At 60.8% G+C, this 21,571-nt stretch overlaps 3 protein-coding genes across 3 annotated transcripts in view; 1 reads left to right on the top strand and 2 right to left on the bottom strand.

Annotated features, from left to right (window-relative positions):
• Nucleotides 1–665, bottom strand: part of MORN1 (MORN repeat containing 1) — a 73,969-nt gene extending 73,304 nt beyond the window's left edge. Inside the window, exon 1 of the mRNA XM_058304612.2 lies at nt 527–665. Within this exon, the coding sequence (XP_058160595.1) occupies nt 527–602 (76 nt within the window). The 5' untranslated portion in view covers nt 603–665. The remainder of the gene's footprint in view (nt 1–526) is intronic.
• Nucleotides 666–870: 205 nt separating this feature from the next.
• RER1 (retention in endoplasmic reticulum sorting receptor 1) lies at nt 871–12,999 on the top strand. The gene is made up of 7 exons (XM_004473522.5): nt 871–1,015; nt 4,982–5,069; nt 6,922–7,026; nt 8,800–8,899; nt 10,600–10,678; nt 11,720–11,855; nt 12,333–12,999. Exons 2-7 carry the CDS (start codon nt 4,989–4,991, stop codon nt 12,420–12,422), a joined length of 591 nt encoding a protein of 196 aa, XP_004473579.2. The 5' UTR covers nt 871–1,015; nt 4,982–4,988; the 3' UTR covers nt 12,423–12,999.
• Nucleotides 13,000–13,216: 217 nt separating this feature from the next.
• Nucleotides 13,217–20,889, bottom strand: PEX10 (peroxisomal biogenesis factor 10). Its single transcript, XM_004473519.5, has 6 exons — nt 20,675–20,889; nt 19,485–19,565; nt 18,199–18,593; nt 16,855–17,030; nt 16,634–16,769; nt 13,217–15,393 (listed from the first exon to the last, which is right to left on the bottom strand). Exons 1-6 carry the CDS (start codon nt 20,784–20,786, stop codon nt 15,325–15,327), a joined length of 969 nt encoding a protein of 322 aa, XP_004473576.2. The 5' UTR covers nt 20,787–20,889; the 3' UTR covers nt 13,217–15,324.
• Nucleotides 20,890–21,571: the final 682 nt, after the last annotated feature.

The raw sequence follows: 21,571 nt of genomic DNA, 5'->3' as shown, positions 1-21,571 counted from the left end.
GTGGAAGGAGCAGCATCTGGGAGGGCACCGCGTGGGGAAGGAGCCGGGCTCTTTCCCTCTGGGACAGGAGGTGGCTGCTCAGGGCTGGCGCCTGCCCCAACTCAGCGAGGCCCCAACTAGCTCGGATACTCTGCCCGGGAACCCTCGCCCCATGCCTGCCGAGGAACCAGGACACACCGAAGCGGTGCCTAAGGCCGCGTGAGTGAGTCGAGACCCTCCCAGGGCTGGGAACCGACGCGCACGCAAAAGCTCGAAGGCGGCGGGTGTTCCTTCGGGAAGGGGGTGCCTGGGTAGGCCCCAGCCGCGCGCGCAGGGACGAGCCTGGCCGGGGGTCGGCTCCCAGGTGCTGGCCCCCGCCCGCCGTCGGCCCCAGGGCCTCGACTTCTTCAACGGCCACAGTCGGAGGGGGCCGAGAGCGGCCGTCTGGGCCCTTCCCCAGTCTCGAATTTCCCGAGGGAACCCGGAAGGGACACAGGACAGCCCGGCCCGCCTCTCGCCGCCGTGGCCCGGCCCCTGCCGGCGTTACCGTCCCGCGGCGGCCGCTTGGGCTGGTCCCGGCGCCCGGGCGCCGCACGTCGGCTCGGGGCTCCGGCAGCCGCCATCTTGCCGCGGGAGGTTTGCCTTAGCAACCAGCAAGCCCCTCCTCCATTGGCTCCTCGGTAGCGGGGGGCGTGGTCGCGAGCTCTGGGCCTGGGCGAGCAGCAAGCTCTGGAGCGCAGGTTTCCAGGCCCGGGGCCAGCGGAAGCCGCCGCGCCTGTGCAGCACTGCGCATGTCCGCCGCCACCGCCCCTTCCGCCGAGGGTCCCGCCTCCCAACGGCCCCAGAGCGCGCACAGGAAGCGGAAATGGTTGGAGCGCTCGGCCCCGCCCCGGGCGGCCATCTTGGGGCCCTGGAGGCGGCGCCGCGGAGGAGGGAGCGGAAGTGCTCGGCGGCAGCGACCCGGAGCCCGTGCCCCGCCGTCCTCTTTCCCGCGGCCCTGACGGAGACCGTGGCCCGGCCGCAGCGGAGCTGCCAGGTGCTCGGGCCGGCGGGGTGCGCGCCGGGCCTGCTTCTCGGGCGGGCTGCGTGGCGGCGGGGGCCGGCCGCGCCGAGGGCCCCGGGGCTCCTCGCTGCACGCCGGGCAGGGCCGCCCGGGCCCCCGGCCACGCCCCCGGCCCGCGGCCCCGGGGTCGCTGCCCCGCGCGGCGCGAGGCCGAGCCCTGCCGCCCGAGGAGGGGCGCGAGGCCGGGCCGGGGCCGGGCCTGGCCGCCCGCTCGCACCCCTTCCCTTTGCCCCTCGCTAGGGCAGTGGGCGGAACTTGCCGGTTGCCCGCTCCCCGTAGTCTGCGAGAATTGGGATCGGTTTGCTGCGAAGAGTTCCTTTTTCCCTCTTTGTAGCCCTGTTAATTATTAGGGTTGATTCCTAGCATTTAGTTTTGGGGCGTTTCGGTGAAGAAATTACGGAATGGGTTCGAGGAGAACTAGTTAAATTGTTGTGGCTTACAGTGTGATAACGCCTCGGATCAAGGGAGTGAAGTCGCGGCTTCTCCAGGCCGGCGTGGTGCCGTCGGTGTCCCGCTGCTCTTCCGTAGACGTTTCCTCGCCGGGACCCAGCCGGGAGCCCGGGGCACTGACCGCCCTCTCAGAACCCGCCCGTGGGCTCTTGCGTTAACTTGAGGAGAGAGCCGGGCTGCGGGTCCTGGGAGTGTTCCCGACGTGCTTTGTTTCCGTTGGCCGGACTTCTAACGCGGTAGTAAGGAGTGGGCTGGAGCACCTGTCAGTGCCCGAGTGAGGCTCGGTGGGCCAGGGCTTCCAGCCTGGCGGGGAGTCCCCGCAGTTCAGGCGCTGCGTGTCCCAGGCCAGGTCGAGCCCTGGGATGGCCTTGGGCTGGAGGGGAGGTTGTGCCTGGAGTGTGGCGTGAGAAGAATGGCCCTCCTTAGCCAGTAGGTGAGGGTCTTGGGGGAAGAATGGAGAGTTAGGCGGGGAGTCAGGTTGTCGTGACCCTGCGTGCGGGGCAGCAGAGCTGGACTCGGTCCTTTCCCTACTGTGCCTACACTTTTAGGAGTGATGGGACACATGGAGAAACCGGTGAAAGTAACATGCACACGTACAGTTTCAGGCATGCTAAAAGTCTCTGCCTGCAGTGGTTTTATATCAGTTTTATTTTGTGACTGAACATAAATAAATTCAACAGGGGCTTTAAATTTACTGTTTGCCTTCTTTGTAGATGACAGGGCCCCGCGCTGGACCAGACAGACAAGCCTCCCCTCTCAAGAAGGTTTCCTTTTAGTAAGAGAAAATTGAAAATTAAGCCAGGAAATATATCAGAAAACAGTTGTTATACAAAATAAAAATAGGGTGATGATCCACATAAGGGGCTGGGTGATCAGTGGGGACAGTCCCAGGGCGCCTCTAAAGAGGTGCCTTTAGCTGAGCATTGAGAAGAGGACTGTGGACAGAACAGCTGGCACGTCCGGGAACAAGTGGGACGTGGCTAAGGAAGGCTGGTAACATGCCAGGCCCAGTGCTCTGTGTGTGTGAGCCCAGGAACCTGCCCAGAGCTGCTGGAGGGAGACTCTAAGGGCAGGTGCTCCCGAGTTACTGGATCCGAGGCTTCGTTAACTAGCTCCCCCAGCCACCCTGCCAGAAGGTAGCAGAATCGGAACCTAAAAGCAGGCAGTTTGATTCAAAAGCTTACGTTCCCTGTGCTACACTGCCTTCTTTGTTTTCTCTTGTTTTTTCTCTTTTTTTCTACACTGTTTTCTGATAATACTCTTATGTCATGACAAGGAGCGGCAACCAGGATGCCTCTATATATGTGTGGTTGTCACATGGTGAGAAATTGCCTAATATGTTTTGGGCAGGTTTTCCTAAGAATGAGAAGAGTCTTAAGCAGTCAGTTCTAGTGCACGCTTGGACGGGGCAGCCAGGTAGTTTCCTTCTGACGGTAGCCTTGCCGTCTTCATTAAGTGACACTTTTAACGCACGTGGTCTGGGTAAATGGAGAACTGGCTTTGGGCTCTACTGGGGCCGCCCGAGACAACCAGTTCTGCTTCCAGCCGACTGTAAAAATGCAGCCCTGAGAACCAAGAAGCAGATTGGGGTTGGGGGCACTGGGTCCAGCTCTCCCGTGCCATCGTGTGCCTGCAGCGTACACAGCTCCCGGGGGCAGAGGGCATTTCCTTGTCTCCTCCTCGATGGCTCCTGGCACTTTGTACCGTCCACACTAGTGGACTTGGGAGACGTCCTGGGGCCACACTTAACGCTTTTACATGCGTTCCACACGGCCTAGTCGGAGCGCTGCAGGTTGTTTTAGTCGAGAAACTGTAACTGCAGAGTGTGCTTGCGTGAGGTCTGGTGGAACTTAAAACCCAGCTTGAAAGCGGAGTCTGTCCTCACCAGCCCTGCACAGGGACAGACGCCTTTGGGAGGGGGGGGCTCAGGGAGTCTGCCTTTCCCAGGTTTGGCGCAGCAGGAGCTCTGCTCAGGGCTGCACGTGTTTCCTTAAAGCAGGAGAGACAGCCAGCTCTCCTGGAGAACCTCCTGCTCACCCGCTCCGCGCGGCTCTGGACTGTGGGCCAGCGGTGTGGACTCGCTCCTCCTCGGTAGAACAGGGTCACGGTGCCCACTTCCCTTGGTCACTAGGGGACAAATGAGACTGTGTGTGAGACGTGGCACATGGATCCTCCCAGAAACTCGGCAGCGCATTAGTTCTTCCTAGATAAGAAACTGGCACATGTAAACTGACCACCCCTGAGGTGTGTCTGTTTTCCTTTTGAATGCTAAGGAGTAAATTAATTTATAGAATAGAGTCTGTCATTTGAAAAAGAAATTGATTCACATATTCTTAAATGCTGAGTTTAGAAAAAGCTTTAGAAAAAGCTTTGAAACGTGACAAACACTGAGCGTTTGCTCTGCGCCAGCTTCTGCCCAAGCCCTGGGGTGGGGACGAGAGCTTGCCCCTCCTTGTGGATCCACACCAGCAGTTCTGTGGCACTGGGGTGGCATGGGCTCCCTCGGAGCTGGCAGGACCCAGGGAGGGGTTGGCCATGCCACCCTTCCCGGCCACCGGCCGAGGGGCCTGAGCAGGAAGAGGTGCAGGTGGGGCGGGGCGGTTCCGTAGGTGGGGACAAGAGCCGGGGGCAGTGGAAGGGGAGAGGTCAGCAGGAGGGCCTCTGGGAGAGGGCCAGTCAGGAAGCCTGGGGCTCCTCAGGGGTTTATCCTGAGCAGATGGCAGGGCCCCCCCAGAGGGTTTTGTGCAGGGTGGGGCCTCCCGGACCTTGTCTGCAGAGGGCCCCTGCCACCACGTGCAGGCTGCACCGGAAGGCAGGGCAATGGGCTGGGAAGTCCCGCGGGGACATCCCCCCTGTGCTGAGAGCGCCGTGATTTGGTGGCTCCATTTTTCTTTTCTGAGTGAACAGGGGACTTATCGTTGGCAGGTTTCTAGTGTGGGTTGTGGGGTAGGTTGTGGGCAGTTCGTGGAAACAGGAGTGGGCCCCAGAGAAGACACTCCTGATGCTGGTGGGCCGGGTCTGATGCTGGCTGCAGGCGGAGTGGGGCAGCCTGGCCCAGAGACCTGGGATGGGCCCGGCGTGGGGGGCAGAGCAGGGGAGAGCTGGTCAGTGGGCGGGCTGGGGGCAGGAGGCCGGTGCAGACCCAGGCATGTCCCTGGGACCTGACCCTTAGGAACAGCAGTTTTCCCTGGACCTTGGGGTGGAAACCAGCTCTGCATGTGGTGTCGATGACATCAGTGGTGGGGAGTTGGTCGAGGGCCGCCGTGTGCGGCTGTGCGGCGTCTGGCTCCGCTGCCCAGAGCAGTGTGCTGCGGCCTCCTCCTCCCTGAGCAGTTCACGGCGAGAGAAAGGCGCCGCGCAGGGGGGCGGCTTCTTCCAGCCCCAGAAGCATGGAGAAGAAGCCGTTTGTCAGGACTGCTGCAAACAGCAAAGTTTTCTAATTCCAGGATGCTGCTTCTTTCACTCAATGTGTCCACGTTCTCCTCACAGTTGCAGAATGTCCGAAGGGGACAGCGTTGGCGACTCGGTGCACGGGAAGCCTTCTGTGGTGTACAGGTTTTTCACAAGACTCGGACAGGTAGGTTTTCCGTGGTGACTGGTGTAATGAAAAGGAATCTCTGGCTCTGCCTCTTGAGGTGCTGCATCGGAGGAGACAGGGTGCCGGTGCTGCTGTGCGTGGAGTGCGCCCGGCTCTCCTCAGCCTGACCTTCGTGCTCCCAGAAGCGGCTCTCGCCTTTCCCGAGAGCGTCTGAAGGGGTAAGAGAGAGTCCAGGCTCCGGGCCGTGTGTAACCTCTACCTGGAGCACATTTCTTCTTCCCGTTGTCTTCGAGCCCTGTGGCTGCTGTGAGCAAGTCCCCAGCCAGCTGCGTGGCCTCCAGCTGGCAATGACTCCCCAGTTCCGGGGGCCACGAGCCGGACCCGGGGGGGCAGGCCTGTGCTCTCAGCCTCGGGCATCAGCTCTGCCTCCGGTGACTTCTGGGGCGGCCGGCCTTAGCATTCTAGGCCGCAGACCTGCCACCCGGCCTCCTCCACCTTCCCCTGCTGCTCTCTGGGTCTCGTCTCCCTGCTCAGGAGGACGCCAGCCGCGTGGGGGCAGGGCACCCTGCTCTGGGGGTACCTCGCCTTAGCTACTCAGCTTCAGGAGTCTGCTTCCCAGAGAGCCCCATTCCTGGGCCTGGGGAGGAGGACTTGAGCGTGTCCTTTTGGGGAAAAAGGGGGAGACCATTCTCAGCTCCTGGCGGCCCAGGCACAGTCAGATGCCTGCTGGGCCCTGGCCGCAGACTCCCTGCCCACGTCCAGGTGTCCTTGAAGCTGCACGGGCACCGCTTTTTGCACCCGACAGTTCACACGTAGTCGCTTGCCGCACCTTCCTGTGTGTGTGTGTCTTGTCATTGTTACCTTTCGAGTGTGTGTCTGTACTCCCGGAGACTAGGGCCATGGTGGGAGTAACGGGGTCCAGCACAGATGCCCCCGCGGGAGCCCCGTTGCCTCTGGGTGCTGCTTGGCGTGCGCTGGCCCTCTTGCTTTTGCATCCCTGACTCGGGAAAGGCTCCAGGCTCCTCTGATTTCCATCGAATCACGGCAGATGAGGAGCCTGGCAGGGGGTGCTGCACGGGGCCGCAGCAGCCAGCAGGGCCTGCGCCTTGGGGGCACTGGCATGTGCGGGTTTACCTTCAAGAGGCCGAAGCTCGACCCAGTGCACAGCCGCAGAGGCTGAGGGGTGGCTCATAGCTTAGCACGTAGTGGTTTTTAAGTAAGAATATTTGGAAAACACTGGGTATTTCCTAAAGCTGGATGACGGATGTGTGGAGCTTACATACTCTCCTGCGAACATCTGGATTTTTTCCTCATTAAAAGTAAAAAGTGTTACACTTAGGAAAACGAAGCATCCCTTCGGCGCACCTGCTGCTTGGTGCCCCAGTGGGCAAGCTTTGGCTGCCGGAGTTTGGGGTTGCAGCACCAGGCCTCGGGCAGGGCAGGGGTCAGCACAGCGGCTGCTGGGCAGGGCACAGGGGCCTGGTGCTTTACGCCAGGCGTGACTGGGGTGGGGGCGGGGTGGAGCTGGACAGGGTCCTGGAAGAAGTGGACCCTGAGATGGGCCTGAAGGACGAACGTGACTGCACTCAGCGTGGGCTTTAAAATGCTCGTTTTCTCAATGGCTGTCCTTGATTGAGTTGACGAGCTTAGTCTCCCTCGTGAAGCACCTGGCATTTCCCTGCATTGGTGCCTTCTGGGAGCGCGCCAGGCCTGCCCGTGCGGGATTGCCCTAGAGTCTTGTTTTTGGTTAAGACACGGAATGCACCTGCCCTTGCTGCCTGGTGCGCTCTCCGGGACGGGGGGCCCTTCCCTCAGGCTGGGAGGACCCATGGGCCTCGGCGCAGGGGAGGGAGGTGCAGCGCCGCTGATGCGTGGAACTTTATCTCTCCAGATCTACCAGTCCTGGCTGGACAAGTCCACGCCTTACACGGCCGTGCGATGGGTCGTGACGCTTGGGCTGAGTTTCGTCTACATGATCCGCGTGTACTTGCTGCAGGTGGGTACGACCCAGCGGGCACAGCCGGTGGCCTCGGGCGTGCGGCCGGCGCCGGGTGTGCTGACAGTTGGTCTCTGGGTGGCGGCTTTCTCTTGGAGGACGTGGCTCCAGGGTCTCTTCTCACAGTGTGCGGCGTCCGCCTTCGTCTGGCCTTGGCGTCCTCCTGAGCCCTGGGCTGCACGGGCCTCGCCGGGCATCCCTGCTGCAGGACCGGGGGCTGGAAGGCAGGGAGCAAGCAGGCTTCTCTAGTGGCCGCCTCGTTCTGGGGGTGACGAATTACTGTTTTGGGTGTCATGCATGATTTTTGCACCCAAGAGGGTTTATTCTCCTGAGTACTGCCTTGTAAGGGGCCAGAGAGGAGCGCGCAGTGGATACTGACGTGCGGGAGAGGCTGCGCGGCACCGCCCGACGTGCCGCCTTAGCTGTGCACGGAACCCTGCTGGGGTGCTTCGACCTCCCTGGGCGCTTGCCCTTAGGTTGAGAGGTGTGTGGGTGACAGTGGCTGTGTCTGAGGGCAAACCTCAAGCCCCATGTTCCTTCCTGGCCTTGAGATAGTGTAGTTAGTGTCTCATGTACAAAAAAGGCACGCTGAACCCTCTGTCCGGGAGCTTTAATCCTCTGGAGCTGGCACAGTTGTTCCTCGCTTAAAGAAAGCAAAGCCCCTTCCTCCCTGATCGTTTCCAAGGTTTAGGTGGAGGGCAGTCCTGGTGCCGACGCGCGGCCACCGTGTGTCCATGGTGTGGGAAAGTCTCACTCGCCCCAGGTGTAGAGACTGGATCTTCCTCGTATGACGAGCGGGTTATTCCTGGAAGTAGACTCAACGCTGACTTAGTGGGGGTGGGGGACACTTCCTAGTCTATTTAAACAGACTTGCTCTGTACAGGCTGCTTGGAATTCATGTTGGGGTTACTGCTAATAGGTTTTAGAAATTTTTAAAACTTGGAACTTGGTCCATTCATTAATGGAAAGAATGACCTGGAAACTTGAAGGGAGTTCAAGAGGCCAAGGGGAATGGGTGCATTATGCACGGGTTAGTTTTCCTAAATCCTAAACCACATTTATGCCAAGCTTGTCATTCTTTAAGGACTGGTTTTGCAACACAATTATATAAAACTAAACTAGTCTTTCACATCCAGTATTTAGTTACTTGACTTAGTCTAAAGGCAGAACATTTTCATTCTGTTTGTACGGAAAAGTCTAGGTTTTTAGGACTGGCAGCAGTCTGGTTTCTGACACTGAAGAGAGAACTCAACCGCCCCCAAAGAGCTGCCTGCAGGCGCTCCCAGGTCCACCGTCCCATGTGCCAAGCCTGGAGGAGGGCTTGGCAGGAAAACACTTGAAAACCTTGTTCTCGGTTTCCTCGTTTTCTGGTTCTGGGTTTCTTCTGGGCAGAGGTCCTCAGCATGTCAGCAGAGTTCTGGTGGTGGGAGTGGTCCACGCGGCAGGATGCCAGCTGCGCCATGTGGCACGCTGCAGGTGGACATACGTGCCTCTGCCAGGACGCTGAGCTGGGGCGCGTGTTGTCTCCCAGCGGGCCATGGGAGAGAGCCTGGGCTCGTGGGTAGTGGGAGGACGCCCTTCCTGGTGCACACTGGGGGCCTGGGCAGTCCACTTGAGTAGCGAGGTCTGCACAGTGGAGCTCCTGCACCTCGCCGTCACACGGGTTACCCGCTGGCCCTAAGTAAGCTGTGCGCTTTACGTTCGGCTAAAACAGCGAGCAGCCCCGTTGGGGGCTGGCAGCGACAGCCACTGAGCTGCTTCCTGTCCTTCCAGGGCTGGTACATCGTGACCTACGCCCTGGGCATCTACCACCTGAACCTCTTCATCGCTTTCCTGTCTCCAAAAGTGGACCCTTCCCTGATGGAAGACTCAGGTAGAGGAGGGCGGCCACGCCTGTGGACTGGGAGGGAGGAGTGGCGGGGTGCTTCACAGGACTACTACATTTTTTCTAGAAACATTGGAAATCCAAACTTATGAGACTTTTCTTGGCATTTAAAATGTACTTATCGCATTTGGTGATGGGGGTCAATGTATTTGTAGAATGACCTGGTATGTTTTTAAGCCGGAAGCCAGGCCACGCCCCAGGTATTTTACACCCTCTCCACCCAGCCCTGCGATGCAGGCGTTCTTTCTGTTATCCCTGTCCTGCGGGTGAGGAAACCGAGGCGCACAGCGGTTCTGGGATCTGTCCTGGGTCCCCTGGCTGACACGTGGAGTGGCAGCTTGCTCCTGGAGGCCAGGGCTTGTTCTCGGGCCCCTTTCCCACATCCCCAGTCTTCGCGAGCAGCTCACCCCAACCCGTGGCTTCAGAGGAGTGAGGGGAGACTCTTGGCTCACCTGTTCCTGGGGTACCTGGGCCGGGTGGGGGAGCTCGAGGCCACGCCTGCCCAGCAGCCCAAGGACGGAGGCCCAGGTTCCCAGGGGTCGGAGGAAGGTGCGAACAGGTGACGGGCCTTTCATTCCAGACCCTTCTGTGTGGAAGAGAACCCACGTTTGCTATTACAGGAGAAACGTTTCCCGAGTGCTTGGTGTTTGCTCAGGACTGTTCCAGATTGTGTGGCCAGAAGGCTGGTTGTTCTCTAGGAAAACACTTGAGCTCTTAAAGGAAACACAGCGGGCCCCTCCTCTTAGCGTGGCCACCGGGGGAGGAGTGCCGCAGTGCCTCGGTTTCTTCACCTGTCACTGGGGGGGCACCTGTCTCAGGTGGAGATGAAGGCTGGGGGCACCTGCGGTTCAGGATTCTGCAGCATCCTGGGAACAGACACCCAGCCCTGCCCGTGCACTTCACTGCCTGTTTTGTCAGTGCTGTTTTCTTTATGTATCTTCTCGTAGTATAGTGGGCATGTTCCTGAAAAGCCGTGTGGTTGCATTTTCTTAGGTGATTATTTAAAACATAGAAAAGAATAGAAAAGGGGGAAAAAAGACAAAAAATAAAATATCATAGAGCTTCTTTTAAAGAGATTCTAATGTAAATTTTTTTTTTAAAGATTTCTTTCTTCCCCCTTTCCCCTCCGTTGTCTGCTGTGTTTGCTGTGTACTCTTCTATGTCTGCTTGCATTCTTGTCATGAAGGACCAGGAAACTGTGTCGCTTTTTGTTATTGTTGTTGTCGTCATCTTGCTGTGTCAGCTCTCTGTGCGTGCAGCATCGCTCCTGGGCAGGCTGTGCTATTTTCGCGTGGGGCAGTTCTCCTTGCAGGACGCGCTCCTTGTGTGCAGGGCTCCCCTACGCAGGGGACACCTCTGTGTGGCACTGCCCTCCATGCATGCAGCAGCACTGTGCGTGGGCCAGCTCACCGCAAGGGTCAGGAGGCCCTGGGTATTGAACCCTCGACTTGCCATATAATAGGCGGACGCTGTGTCAGTTTAGCCACAACCACTTCCCTAATATAAATCTTCTTAAAATAACCAAGTTGATTTGTAAATTGACTGAAGGTCTGCATTTATATGTTAAATTCCTACTTCCATATATCAGGTTTGCTACTTGAAAAGATTTTAGGGGAAAAAATGTCAAAGCTGTGATAGAAATAAAAACGAGACAGATGCTTTGTCTCAGGCTGTGTCCTGCCTTACAGATGATGGCCCTTCGTTGCCAACTAGACAGAACGAGGAGTTTCGTCCCTTCATCCGAAGGCTTCCGGAGTTTAAGTTTTGGTGAGTTCACACATTCTTAAAGGTATTGAGAAAGAAAGGCGTGGTCAAGTGTGGCTGAAGGGCTGAGAACCAGGCACCAGCAGTTGAGGCCTAAGGGAGTGAGAGCTCTGTCGTGGCTGGTTTGCTTTTTTCTACCCTCCTTCATCCAACGCCAGAGGCCTGGGTGAGGTGGGCAGGCCCCTGCCCTCTCTGTCCTCCCGGCTCTGGGTGAGCGGCGGCACCCTGGAGGCTCCGCAGTGCAGGAGGGCCGGCCCCGCCCCCCTGGCCCGCGCCCCTTTATGCTCCCACACGCACAGCGCTCCCTCTGGTACCAGCGAGACCAGCTCTCTCCTGCTCCGCTCCTGAGCGAGTGTGACAGGTGGTCAGAGGACAAGCGGGTCTCTTGGCAGAGGGACTCAGGCTGTCTACGTGCAACATGAGCCCGCAGCCTTGTCTCATCTCGTGTCCTGGTTGCTGGTGCATAGCAGCCTAAGATAGCTGTTGATAAACCTCGTCAGTTCATCAGTAAAGGTCGCTCTGGAGCTGCCACGGCTCAGCTTGGCAGCTAGCACGGTGGTGGAGGGACCTCGCGGTGCTCCGGGACGTGTCCACGGAAACACAGGAGCCTGCTGGGGGCAGGGGTGGTGGTGCGGGCGCAGGTGGGGTGGCCCGGGAGGGCGGGCCCTGAACACCGCACATGGTCTGTGGCCTCGACGGTCCGTCCGGCCGCTGGCGGGACTCGCACAGGCACAGGACCACCCGTGAAGCCAGCAGTCACTGGTTTGGAGTGATTCCAGAGCCTCGGGTTTTTAGGGTGAGGCCTGTCTTGATGTGGGATGTTTTAAAACTTTGGGTAATTTTAAGAAGAAAACTTTGAGCCTTCACGGGACTAAAGACGACGTATCCAATTAAAGAAGTGACGTACGTTTAAGCAGCAACACGGCTAAAGCTGTGCCCTGTGGAAGCTCCTTCCTGTCTGGGATTCCTGCTTGTGGAAAACCGTGGCAGGCGGGCACGTGGCGGTGCTGGTCGCTCCGGGCAGCGCTGACCCCTCTTTTCCAGGCACGCGGCGACCAAAGGCGTCCTGGTGGCCACGGTCTGCACGTTCTTCGAGGCGTTCAACGTGCCTGTGTTCTGGCCCATCCTGGTGATGTACTTCATCATGCTCTTCTGCATCACCATGAAGAGGCAGATCAAGGTAGCGCCGCGGGCGCCGTGCCGCGGGGCCTGGGCTGGGAGGCGCAGGGAGGGCCCTCCAGGAAGCGCCCACGTGGCGCTTGTGCCCGGCAGCAGGTGTGGTTAGCCCGTTCTGGCCCCCTTTCAGCCAGCCCCTCTTGTCTGAGCGTGCTCCGGTCTCCTGGCTGTCTCTCCTTGCTGTTGCTTCTGCTCCTGCTGGGCATGGGGCAGCTCGAGGCTTGCTGCAGGTGACCCCAGGTGGGCTCATCAGCCCAGGGTCCCCGGCCGCCAGCCCTTCGACCTTTCTCCATGGAGCCTCTGCGTTTTCAACGTGGCGGGTCTGGCCGGTCAGTCAAATGGAGAGGCAGGAGGCACGCCTGGCACTCTGGCCCTGAGTGCTGCTACTGGGACGAGGGCCGGGAGTGGGTGCCTTTGGCTGGGCGGCTCATTGGTCAGGAAGAAATTCTGAAATAACTGAGGCTTGTGTTTGTTTTCCCAGCACATGATCAAGTACCGGTATATTCCATTCACACACGGAAAGAGGAAATACAAAGGGAAGGAGGACGTGGGGAAGACATTTGCTAGTTAGAAGCTGGACTGAACCTTTCAGACTTACTTCAAGAACGGTTTTGAGCCATTGTAACAATGCCTCTTCTTCACATAAAGTAGTTGATTACGAGGGAGTCAAATTTTGTTTTTAAAAGGAGCTTCAATTATTTGTAACTAAAGTATCAGGTTCTCGAAGAAACTGGCACATAAACCAGATTGCATTGATTTTATTTTTCAGTGATGTTCACATTTGAACCTGAAGGAATCTAGTAAACTAGTGGTGGAGAGTGGGGCAGCTGGGGGTGCCTGGAGGGACGGTGGGGCAGGCGGCGGGTTTGTGAGCATGGGGTGGACAGCCGAGCCCCGGGCCGGGAGCTGGGCCTCACGGGTCCCTGGCGCCACTGCGGCCCGATCACGGAGCAGGAGAGACGCCGCCAGCCTTCCTTCCGCCAGCGTGAAAGGACCTGACGTTTTGAAGATGACCTTCAGGTCTCCTAAGTAAACCTCCCTGGCGACGAGCAAGGCCGGTGTCCAGCACAATGACTCAAAACTCTGTTCTTCGCTACCATGATTGCTTTTGAGGGTCTGGAATTATAAATATATATATTATATTTTAATTGCTTGAGATTATTTTGACACATTTTTTTGATATGTAAATAACTTGTTTTGTTTTTAATTTGAAATTGTTTTCACACAACATCCCCTCTAAGGAAACAACAAAACTGGTGACAACAGACCAGTTTTGAGGGGTTTTAACACAGCTTTTTATTTTCTAAGGGGGAAAATAGAACTCTGACCTGCATGTCAACTTTTTTGATGTGATAAAAGAGAGGACGCTCTTTAAAGCTTTTATTAAGTGACTGTGGAATTCCCCCTTTATTAAAGACACTGCCCCTTTCTCGTGTCCCTCTGTCTGCAACACTACAGCTCATGGCACGAGAGCAGACCCGCTGGGGAGGCACCCAGCCCCAAGGTCAGCCAGCTGTGCTGGCGGCAGAAATGGCAGAAAACAGGCTGTCCTCGGGGCATGTGGCACACTGAGATGCTAACTTGTATTTCTTCTGGGTCTTCGGCCAGTTCGGAGACTTGTGGCTCTGAGTCGTTTCCCACCCACCTTAGATGGTGAACGTGTTCTCTGTCATTCTGGAATTTACTTTGCTGGTTTCCACATACTTAAAACGTCAGTCCTCTGCTTCTAAGGGACTGTGCTGAGGCCCCTGCTTATGCCTGTGAGCCTGTCTCTTAAACAGTACTGGGCGCTCTTCCACAGTGGGACCTCTGGTGGCACGTGGAAGGAAGCACCTGGGGTTCCCACACTGCATGGCAGCACATCTGTCGCTACCTGAGCACAGTCCTGAGGGGTGACAGGAGCTGGAGCCCAGCACATGTGTGGAGGGTGTCGGGCAGAGCAGCAGCACGTGGCTCCTTGGGAGCGTGGTGGATGCAGCCTGGGGGCTGAGGTGAGCCAGAGCCCGAGCCCTGGCCGTGCCCCTCCTGCCTCCTGCCTGGAGAAGGCCCATTGCTCGCTTTGGTTGATGGGACCAAGGAGCATGCACCAAGGGGTGTGGCGTGCTCTCCCCTCCCCCCGGGTCTGTCAAAAGCCACGCTGCTGGCGGACCTCCAGGGCCTGGGCAGGGGACACCCAGGGGCTGCCTGAAGGCCTGACAAGGGCACTCTTCCACTCTGTTAAAAAATCTTTTCATCTGGACAGTCTTGGCATTCCAGCATTTCTGTGGAGTTAGTTTCTTAGAGACATCTACAGCTAAGTCCTGTCGTGCATGAGTTATTTTTTTTGCATCATCTTACTGCATCAGCTGTCCACGCATGTGGTGCCACTCCTGGGCGGGCTGCACTTTTTTTTTTCCCCCACACAGGGCGGCTCTCCTTATGGGATGCACTCCTTGTGTGGGGGGCTCCCCTACAAAAGGGACATGCCTGGGTGGCACGGCACTCCTTGTGCAGCAGCACTGCGCGTGGGCCAGCTCACCACACGGGTCAAGAGGCCCTGGGCATCGAACCCTGGGCGCTCCGTATGGTAGATGGATGCTCTATCAGTTGAGCCACATCTGCTTAAAACGAAAAAAGATCCAAAGGTGGTGGGTGTGGCAAGTGGGCCCAGGAGCCGCTGTGTTCGGGGTGCGGCTCCTGGGGTCAGGTGCTCCGGACACAGCACCCTACCTGGGGTGGCCCAGGGCAGGCCTGCACCGCTGGAGGGGCCTGCTGGCTCAGGCGGTGGCCTAAGCAGCGCGTGGACTGAGGCACGTGCCGGGTGCTCCACACACAGCTGGGCCCAGGTCCTTGTGTCTTTTATTCTTGGAGGCACCAGGGACTGAACCCAGGCCTGCAGGGAACCAGGTGCTCGCCCATCCCAGAGCCCGTCTTTCCTGCGCACGCACGGTCTTGGTGTGGAATCCCGCTGCAGACCTGGGAGCCAGAGTGCGTCCTGCCCTGCTGTCCTGGGGGTCTGTGGTTGGAGGGACTGCAGGGCGGACATACCCCAGGTGTGCGACGTGGCCGCAACATCCTTGGCATCTCAGTGCACACTCGTTCCCGGGTCACTCGTGAACGTACACTTGAGACGGTCGTTTCTCCTCTGTCTGGCCTATTTCTGAAATTCTCAACTGTGACGTGCTGCAGTGAAGGCACCCCAAAGGTGGTGAGTTTTCCAGAGGCAAGTGTCTAAGTTGTGCTCTTGCTGCCCCCTCGGCCCCGTCACGGGTGAGGCCTAAGCCCTCCAAGCTGCCCCGGGCCCGTGTGACCTTGGCTGGCTCTTGCAGCTGCCCTGTGCCCGAGCTGCTGGCATGGCATCGTAAGGGGCAACCAACGTGAAAGTGGAGAATTTCTAATTTCTGTGCAAGTAAAGTCGATCCTGAGGATTCTTCCTCTTGACGTTAAAAAGGTTCCTGGCTCCTCCCACCTGCCATCTGATTTCTCGGTCAGGACTAGCGGTAGTGCCGCAGGTAGACCAGCTTCTGGGGTGGAAACTTCTCCCTGCAGAGGGGACATTCCGCCTGCAGAAGGAAGGAAGGGTCAGGCTGGGGCAGCGCTCACTCCCTCGCCAACGCAAGTGGGCACAGACGTTGCTGTCTTTTGGTTTAAGACAGAATAGGAACGTGACATGTTTTCTCAGAAATCTCGAACCAGTGGGCAGACTTCAGCCCCAGTGAGCTGGGGTGGGCTGGGCGGAGAGGGGGCCGGAGGGGGCTGCTGCTCCCCCGCGTGCAGACAGGGCTCTGACCCGTGTCACCTCGCAGGCGCCTGGAGCCAGTGCAGTGTGCCCCTCTTCCAGCCGCGAGGTGAGCACCTAGCGGGACGGGCCCTGCCCGCCAGTGAGTCCAGGGCGTCCGGGGCGCTGCCTTCCTGCGGCTGAGCTTGAGCCGCCTGCCCCAGGACGCCCAGGCGGGCTGTGTGGACGCCCAGGCCCCCAGCGTACCAGGAGCTTCTGTGTCACTGGAGGCCACGGTTTGGCACCCAGTGTCCTAGCTCGTTTCTAGGTTTTTCTTGTGGATGGACCCCAAGGCTGCCTTGTGGGTGGAAAATAGGGTTTATTCTATGCCTTTTGGGACTGCTACTGCCAACGCTGTGTTGAAAAATACACAGATGTAGGGGGGTTTTGGGTGGAATTGCCTCAGCCAGCAACTTCAGGAAATGTACATCTTAGGAAAAAGTCACTGCTAGGAAATGAGCTGAGCCCACCTGTCCCTAGTGCCCGGGCACCTCCACCCTGCCCCAAGCCAAGCCCTCGGGGACTCACGCACCCAACCCTACAGGGCGCGGGCCCTCTCCCTGGGAGCCGGAAAGCAAGGCAGCCAACGGCACACGCCCCGCCGGCGCACCTGGGCGAGCAGGTGGCGACACCCGGCAAGCTCGGGCAGGGGCAAGGGGCCTGGGGGCAACGGGGGCAGGTCTCTTGCCAGGATGTGGTGGAGGCTCCAGCTGCCTCGAGGCACAGACAACGGGGTCTGGGGGCCACAGCACTCAGGGCTGCACCCCAGGACAGGCGTGCGGGGGCTACTGGTGAGTGCGCAAAGGGTGGGGAGGCCCCTTCCGGCCTGGAAACCAGGTGCGCCCCGGGGGCTCTGCCAGCGCCAGTGCAGCCCGCGCACACCCTCAGCCCCAGCGGGCCTCCGGGCGGACTTACCTGGAAGCTTTTAAGAACCCCCCCCCCCCCATGCTGGGGCAGCTGCGGAGCAGACACCCTGGGCCCACCTGCCCGTGAGGCGGGGCCTGCTCTTTGGAGCCGCCACCCACCTTAGTGTTGCACCACTCAGTGGCACATTCCCAGCAGAACAGGTGGCCGCAGGGCGTGGCCGTCGTGTGCCGGCGCTCCTCCAGGCACAGGGTACAGCGGGCGTTTCTGGAAAACGCCCTCTCCTCCACGGAGCTCCTGGACGGGGGAAGGGGGAAGGGGCCGCTGAGTCCTCCGGGCAGCCACAGGCCCCGCGCGCCCGTCGCACCCCGCAGCAGCTCACCTGCGGTAGGACAGGTTGCGGTGCAGCTTCCACTCCTTCCGTGCCCGCTGCCTCTGGCTGAAGCTATACACCTGGAGCCCGACGGAGAGCGCCAGGTGCAGCAAGGAGATGGCGCCCAGCAGCTTGTAGCCCGCCCTGGCCCCGAGGTCCTCTGCGCGCGGGCGGCGCACTTGGAGCTGCGCGGGGCAGACAGGCCAGGTCAGGAGCCCCGAAGGCCTCGGCACTTGCCACGGCCAGCGCCTGGGCCAGGCTTCTGAGCCCTGGGGGTGCCCCAGCGTAAGACGGGCAGGGAAGCCACGCTGGCCCACCCAGACCCCATGCCCACCCGGGGCTCAGGCCGCGGCTGCAGCTGGAGATCGGGTCTTTGCAGGAGACGAAGAGGCCAGCCTGGGGCTGAGTGGGCCCGAGGCCCAGGGACTTTGGGGAGGACACAGCCACAGGGACATGCAGGAGCTCCCTGGCAGCAGGGGGGGGGAGCAATGCAGCCGCAGCCCAGAAAACGCAGGCAGCTGAAGAGGGGGAGCTCTTCCTAGGGGTCTGCGCGGTGCGCGGCACGCCTGGGCCTAGGCTGCTGCTTCTGGTCTCCAGAGCAGAGGGAGAAGGAGTTTCTCTTGTTTGAGGCCCTGCTTGCAGCACTTTGTTCTGCTTGGGAGAGCGATGGTGCTCGTGAGGACAGAGGGACGGGGCCCAGGAGGCTGTCCGCAGGACGCAGAGTGGTCCTCAGGGGCAGTGCGCCCAGCTGCGGCTGGCAGGTGGGGGAGAAGCTGAGCCATGCAAGGGCCGCCCTGGCCGCAGCAGAGACTGCTGGCCTCGGGGTCGCTGATCCACTGCCCTCTACAGCCAGGGCCCTGCTGGCTGAAGTGAGGGGTCTGTGGTCACAGAGGCACCAGTGGCTTTGGAAGAAGGAACCAGATGCAGTCAGGTCGGGGATGAGGCCCAGAAATGGGTCTGTGCGTGATCTGCTCAGGACGGGGCGGGCCTGAGGCCCATGGGCCACCGGGGACAGCTGCCAGGGAGGCGCTGGCCGGGGCTCATTCCCTTGAAGGACTTGGTTCCGGCCCTGAGGACGTGCACTCTCATTTTGTTCGTCCAGGGGACCCTAGAGTGACTCTAGGCAGGTGGGCCGGGCAGGCCTTAGGGATGGAATCGTATGGACTGTGACCCCCTTGTCAGCAGGACCTTTAGCGAAGGGGGGCCACGCCGCGTCCACGGGACGAGTCCCTGAATGTGGAGGAAGTGTGGACACAGAGGTGAGGAGACCGAAGGAAAGGGATGGCGAGGGCGGGGAGACCCTGCGGCAGCCCCGGGTATGGGCAGCAGGGCGCAGGGGCTGCCGGCACTCACGTAGGAGACCCCGGCGAGCCTCTTGGCGATGTGGTAGAAGGCGCCGTGGACGTAAAACCAGGCAACGTGCAGCCGCCACAGGCAGGCGAGGCCCTGCCTGACGACGAGCAGCGCCCGCAGGAGCGTCCTCTTCTGCTGCTCAGCCAGGGGCGCCACCTGCCGCTGCACCCAGCGCCGTGCTGCGGACCTGCTGCGGCCGCCCAGGCTGCCCTGCACAGGCCTGTCCCCGTCGGCCTGCAGCTCGTGCTCCAGGAGCAGCAGGGCCTTGTCCAGCAGGTAGGGCAGGGCAGAGTGCAGGGCCACCAGCAGGGCGCGGCGAGGCCACGAGGGCACGCGTCTCCAGGACGGGTCCACCTGGACGATGTTGACGTACTCCTCCCCGAGGGTCTGACAGCCTGGGGGGGCAGGGACACCACCGCGGTGAGTGACACGGGGCAGCCTCCGCTTCCTGGGTCCCACCGACAGCGCCAGCCCATCCCTCCTGCCGGCTGGGCCCCAGCGCACCGCCTGCTCTTGCTGGACGGCTGCCGTCGGCGCCCCCGCAAGCTGCTGTCCTGCCGCACGGGAAGCCCCTGCCAGCCGGAAGCCCGTTTCTCTCCCCCTTCCCCGGAGGATGCCTGGAAGCCGTCTGCTTGACTCGCCCCGGCCACTCTGGCCCCCGCTCCTCCCCACGCCTGCTCTCGCACTCGGCTCGGCTCGCCTGGAGAAGGCTCTTGCTGGGGACGTGGCCTCCTAGGGCTCGGCTTTCTCTCTCACCTGGACACGCATGCCCTCTAGATGCCACAGGATGCCACGGCAGGGCTTAGACTGCACACCACCTGCCTCCCGCGTACTGGAGGGCAAGGTGCTTCTCGCAGGCAAGACCTCTGGCTGGCCCCGAGGTGAGGAGCAGGGGGTGGGGTGCAGGAGTCGCCAGTGAGTCCTGGTGAATGCTGACCCGGGGCTTCCCCGCCCAGCCTGGCTCCCCCACTACAGGACAACCAGCGGCAGCGGCCGCTGTCCCCTCCCGCGGCTCCGGCAGGCTCTGTCATCACCTGCTCTGCAGAGCTCAGGGCTGGGCCTCGTGTGGGCCACAGGGATTTAGACACGGGTCCCAGCAGCACCCTGGTGAGGCCCAGGTGGAGGTTCCCCGGGTGCAGAAGGATGAACGGACGCGACGGGCTCTGGCTGAGGCTCTCAGGGCAGCCCTCCCACTCCAGCCCCGGGACCCCCTTCCGAGGCTCTGGAAGCTGAAAGCTACTGCAGGAGGGGTTCACTCTGCCCGCCCTCCCCGCCTGGGCTGGTACCTGTGAGTGTGGTGAGGCCAAAATACATCAAGTCCGACAGCAGCTCAACCTCCTTCCTCCACTCCAGCCACTTCTTTGCACCTGGTGGGAGAAACAAAGCTATCACTGGGTGGTGGGCTAAGGCTCTTGAGATCGGGGTCAGCGCCCCCGTCACGCTCTGTGCTGAGATTGCCCGACCCTCTCCCACCTCTGGGCCCGCACTGGCCACGCTGTCTGCTCGTCCCCGCCAGCCCCTGGCCTCAGCTGCAGCCTGAGGCCCTGAGAGAGCTCCCTAGGGCCCCACTTGCAGCCATCACCCCCCAGGGTCTGCCCAGTGACCGTGCGGAGCCTGGAAGGGCCACATGGGACAGGCCGGCAGTGCCTAAAAGCTCAAGCTGCACCTGGCTCGCTGCCAGCCCTAGGTCTCCCACTTCCCAGCTCCGAGACTTTAGGCAAGTGATCGCAATGTCTTGGAGACCGGTAGGAAAGGACAGTAACAGCTCCCACCCTGTTGCTTGTTTTGAGGACTGAATGAGTTAGTATTTGTTAAGCACCAAGAACAGCGCCTGGTGCAAAGCGCGTACCAGCTGTAGAACAAAGTAATCTTAAAAGTTTGTTCTGATCACGTGTCTCTCCTCTCCAGGCCAGCTGGTGCCACCAGCCCACCCAGCCTTGCTCAGCCCCTCCCAAAGAGAGCCTGCCTAGTGCCTGAAATGCAGCCCCCACCCTCCCCCTGCCCCCCAAACTGGTCCTGCAGCCAGAACACCCCACCCCTGGGCTCCGGCCCTTGGACCCCTGAGAACTTTCTTGTCTTCCCCATGTAGGGTCACTCCTTTACACGTGCCCCAGCACGCAGTGTGCAGCAGAGCCTCTTTATTCACTTGTCCTGGGGAACGAGACGGGGTGTGGCGGAGTCCGGGGCGTGGAGGGCTGGCCACTGCCAGGCGGGGGCAAAGGGACAGGTCAGCAGGGCGTGTGGCACTTGGCCTTGGTCCAGGCCTCAGAAAGCGCTCGTGGGCCGAGCTGAGCAAGGGCGCGCACGGCTCCACCCGCGCCGTGGGCAGACCCCAGGGCCCGGCGGAGCCCAGGCGGCCCGTGGCCTCCCGGGGGGCGCTCTCGGGGTCCCGTCCACCTCGCCCCCCCGGCTCCGACGTGTCCCCTCCCCGCCCCGCGGACGCCCGCGCCTCGGAGCCCGCCGCCCCGGCCCTCACCGGCCAGGCTGTGCAGGGCGCTGCCGGCGGCGCTCCGCAGGCCGCCGCGGTAGTAGTCGTCCTTCTGCGCGGCGCGGATCACCTCCGGGGGGCTGGCGGCGGCGGGGGCCATGGCGGGGGCTCGCGGGCCGCGGACCTCCCGGGGGCGACCACGCCCCGCGCGGGGTCTGAGGGCGGTGCCGCGCCGGGGCTCGGCGTGCGGCGCGGACCTTGTGCGTCACGGAGTGCACGGAAGGGGCGGGGCCTGGGGCGGTGCGAGGGGCGGGGACAGGGCGGAATCTGGGGCGGGGCGAGGCCAAGGGGCGGGGCAAGAAGGGAGGGGCGGGGTGGAGCCAGGGGTTGGGGAAGGGGCGGGACTAGGGAGTCGGGGCGGCGCCTGGAGGGCGGGGCGAGGGGCGGGGCGAGGGGCGGGGCGAGGGGCAGGGCGGAGCCCTGGCCTCCATTCGCTTTCTTTTTTTTTTTTTTTTTTTTTTTTTTTAAAGATTTATTTATTTATTATTTATTTCCCCCCCTCCCCTGGTTGTCTGTTCTTGGTGTCTATTTGCTGCGTCTTGTTTCTTTGTCCGCTTCTGTTGTCGTCAGCGGCACGGGAAGTGTGGGCGGCGCCATTCCTGGGCAGGCTGCTCTTTCTTTTCACGCTGGGCGGCTTTCCTCACGGGCGGCACTCCTTGCGCGTGGGGCTCCCCCACGGGGGGACACCCTTGCGTGGCACAGCACTCCTTGCGCGCATCAGCACTGCACATGGCCAGCTCCACACGGGTCAAGGAGGTCCGGGGTTTGAACCGCGGACCTCCCATATGGTAGACGGACGCCCTAACCACTGGGCCAAAGTCCGTTTCCCTCCATTCGCTTTCTTGGCTCGATTCCGACCGCGTCGTGAAGTCACATTCTACGGAG

The sequence above is a fragment of the Dasypus novemcinctus genome, chromosome 9 (genome assembly GCF_030445035.2).
Source record: "Dasypus novemcinctus isolate mDasNov1 chromosome 9, mDasNov1.1.hap2, whole genome shotgun sequence".
In the NCBI taxonomy this organism is placed as follows: domain Eukaryota; kingdom Metazoa; phylum Chordata; class Mammalia; order Cingulata; family Dasypodidae; genus Dasypus; species Dasypus novemcinctus.
This window is presented reverse-complemented; position numbering and strand designations above follow the sequence as displayed.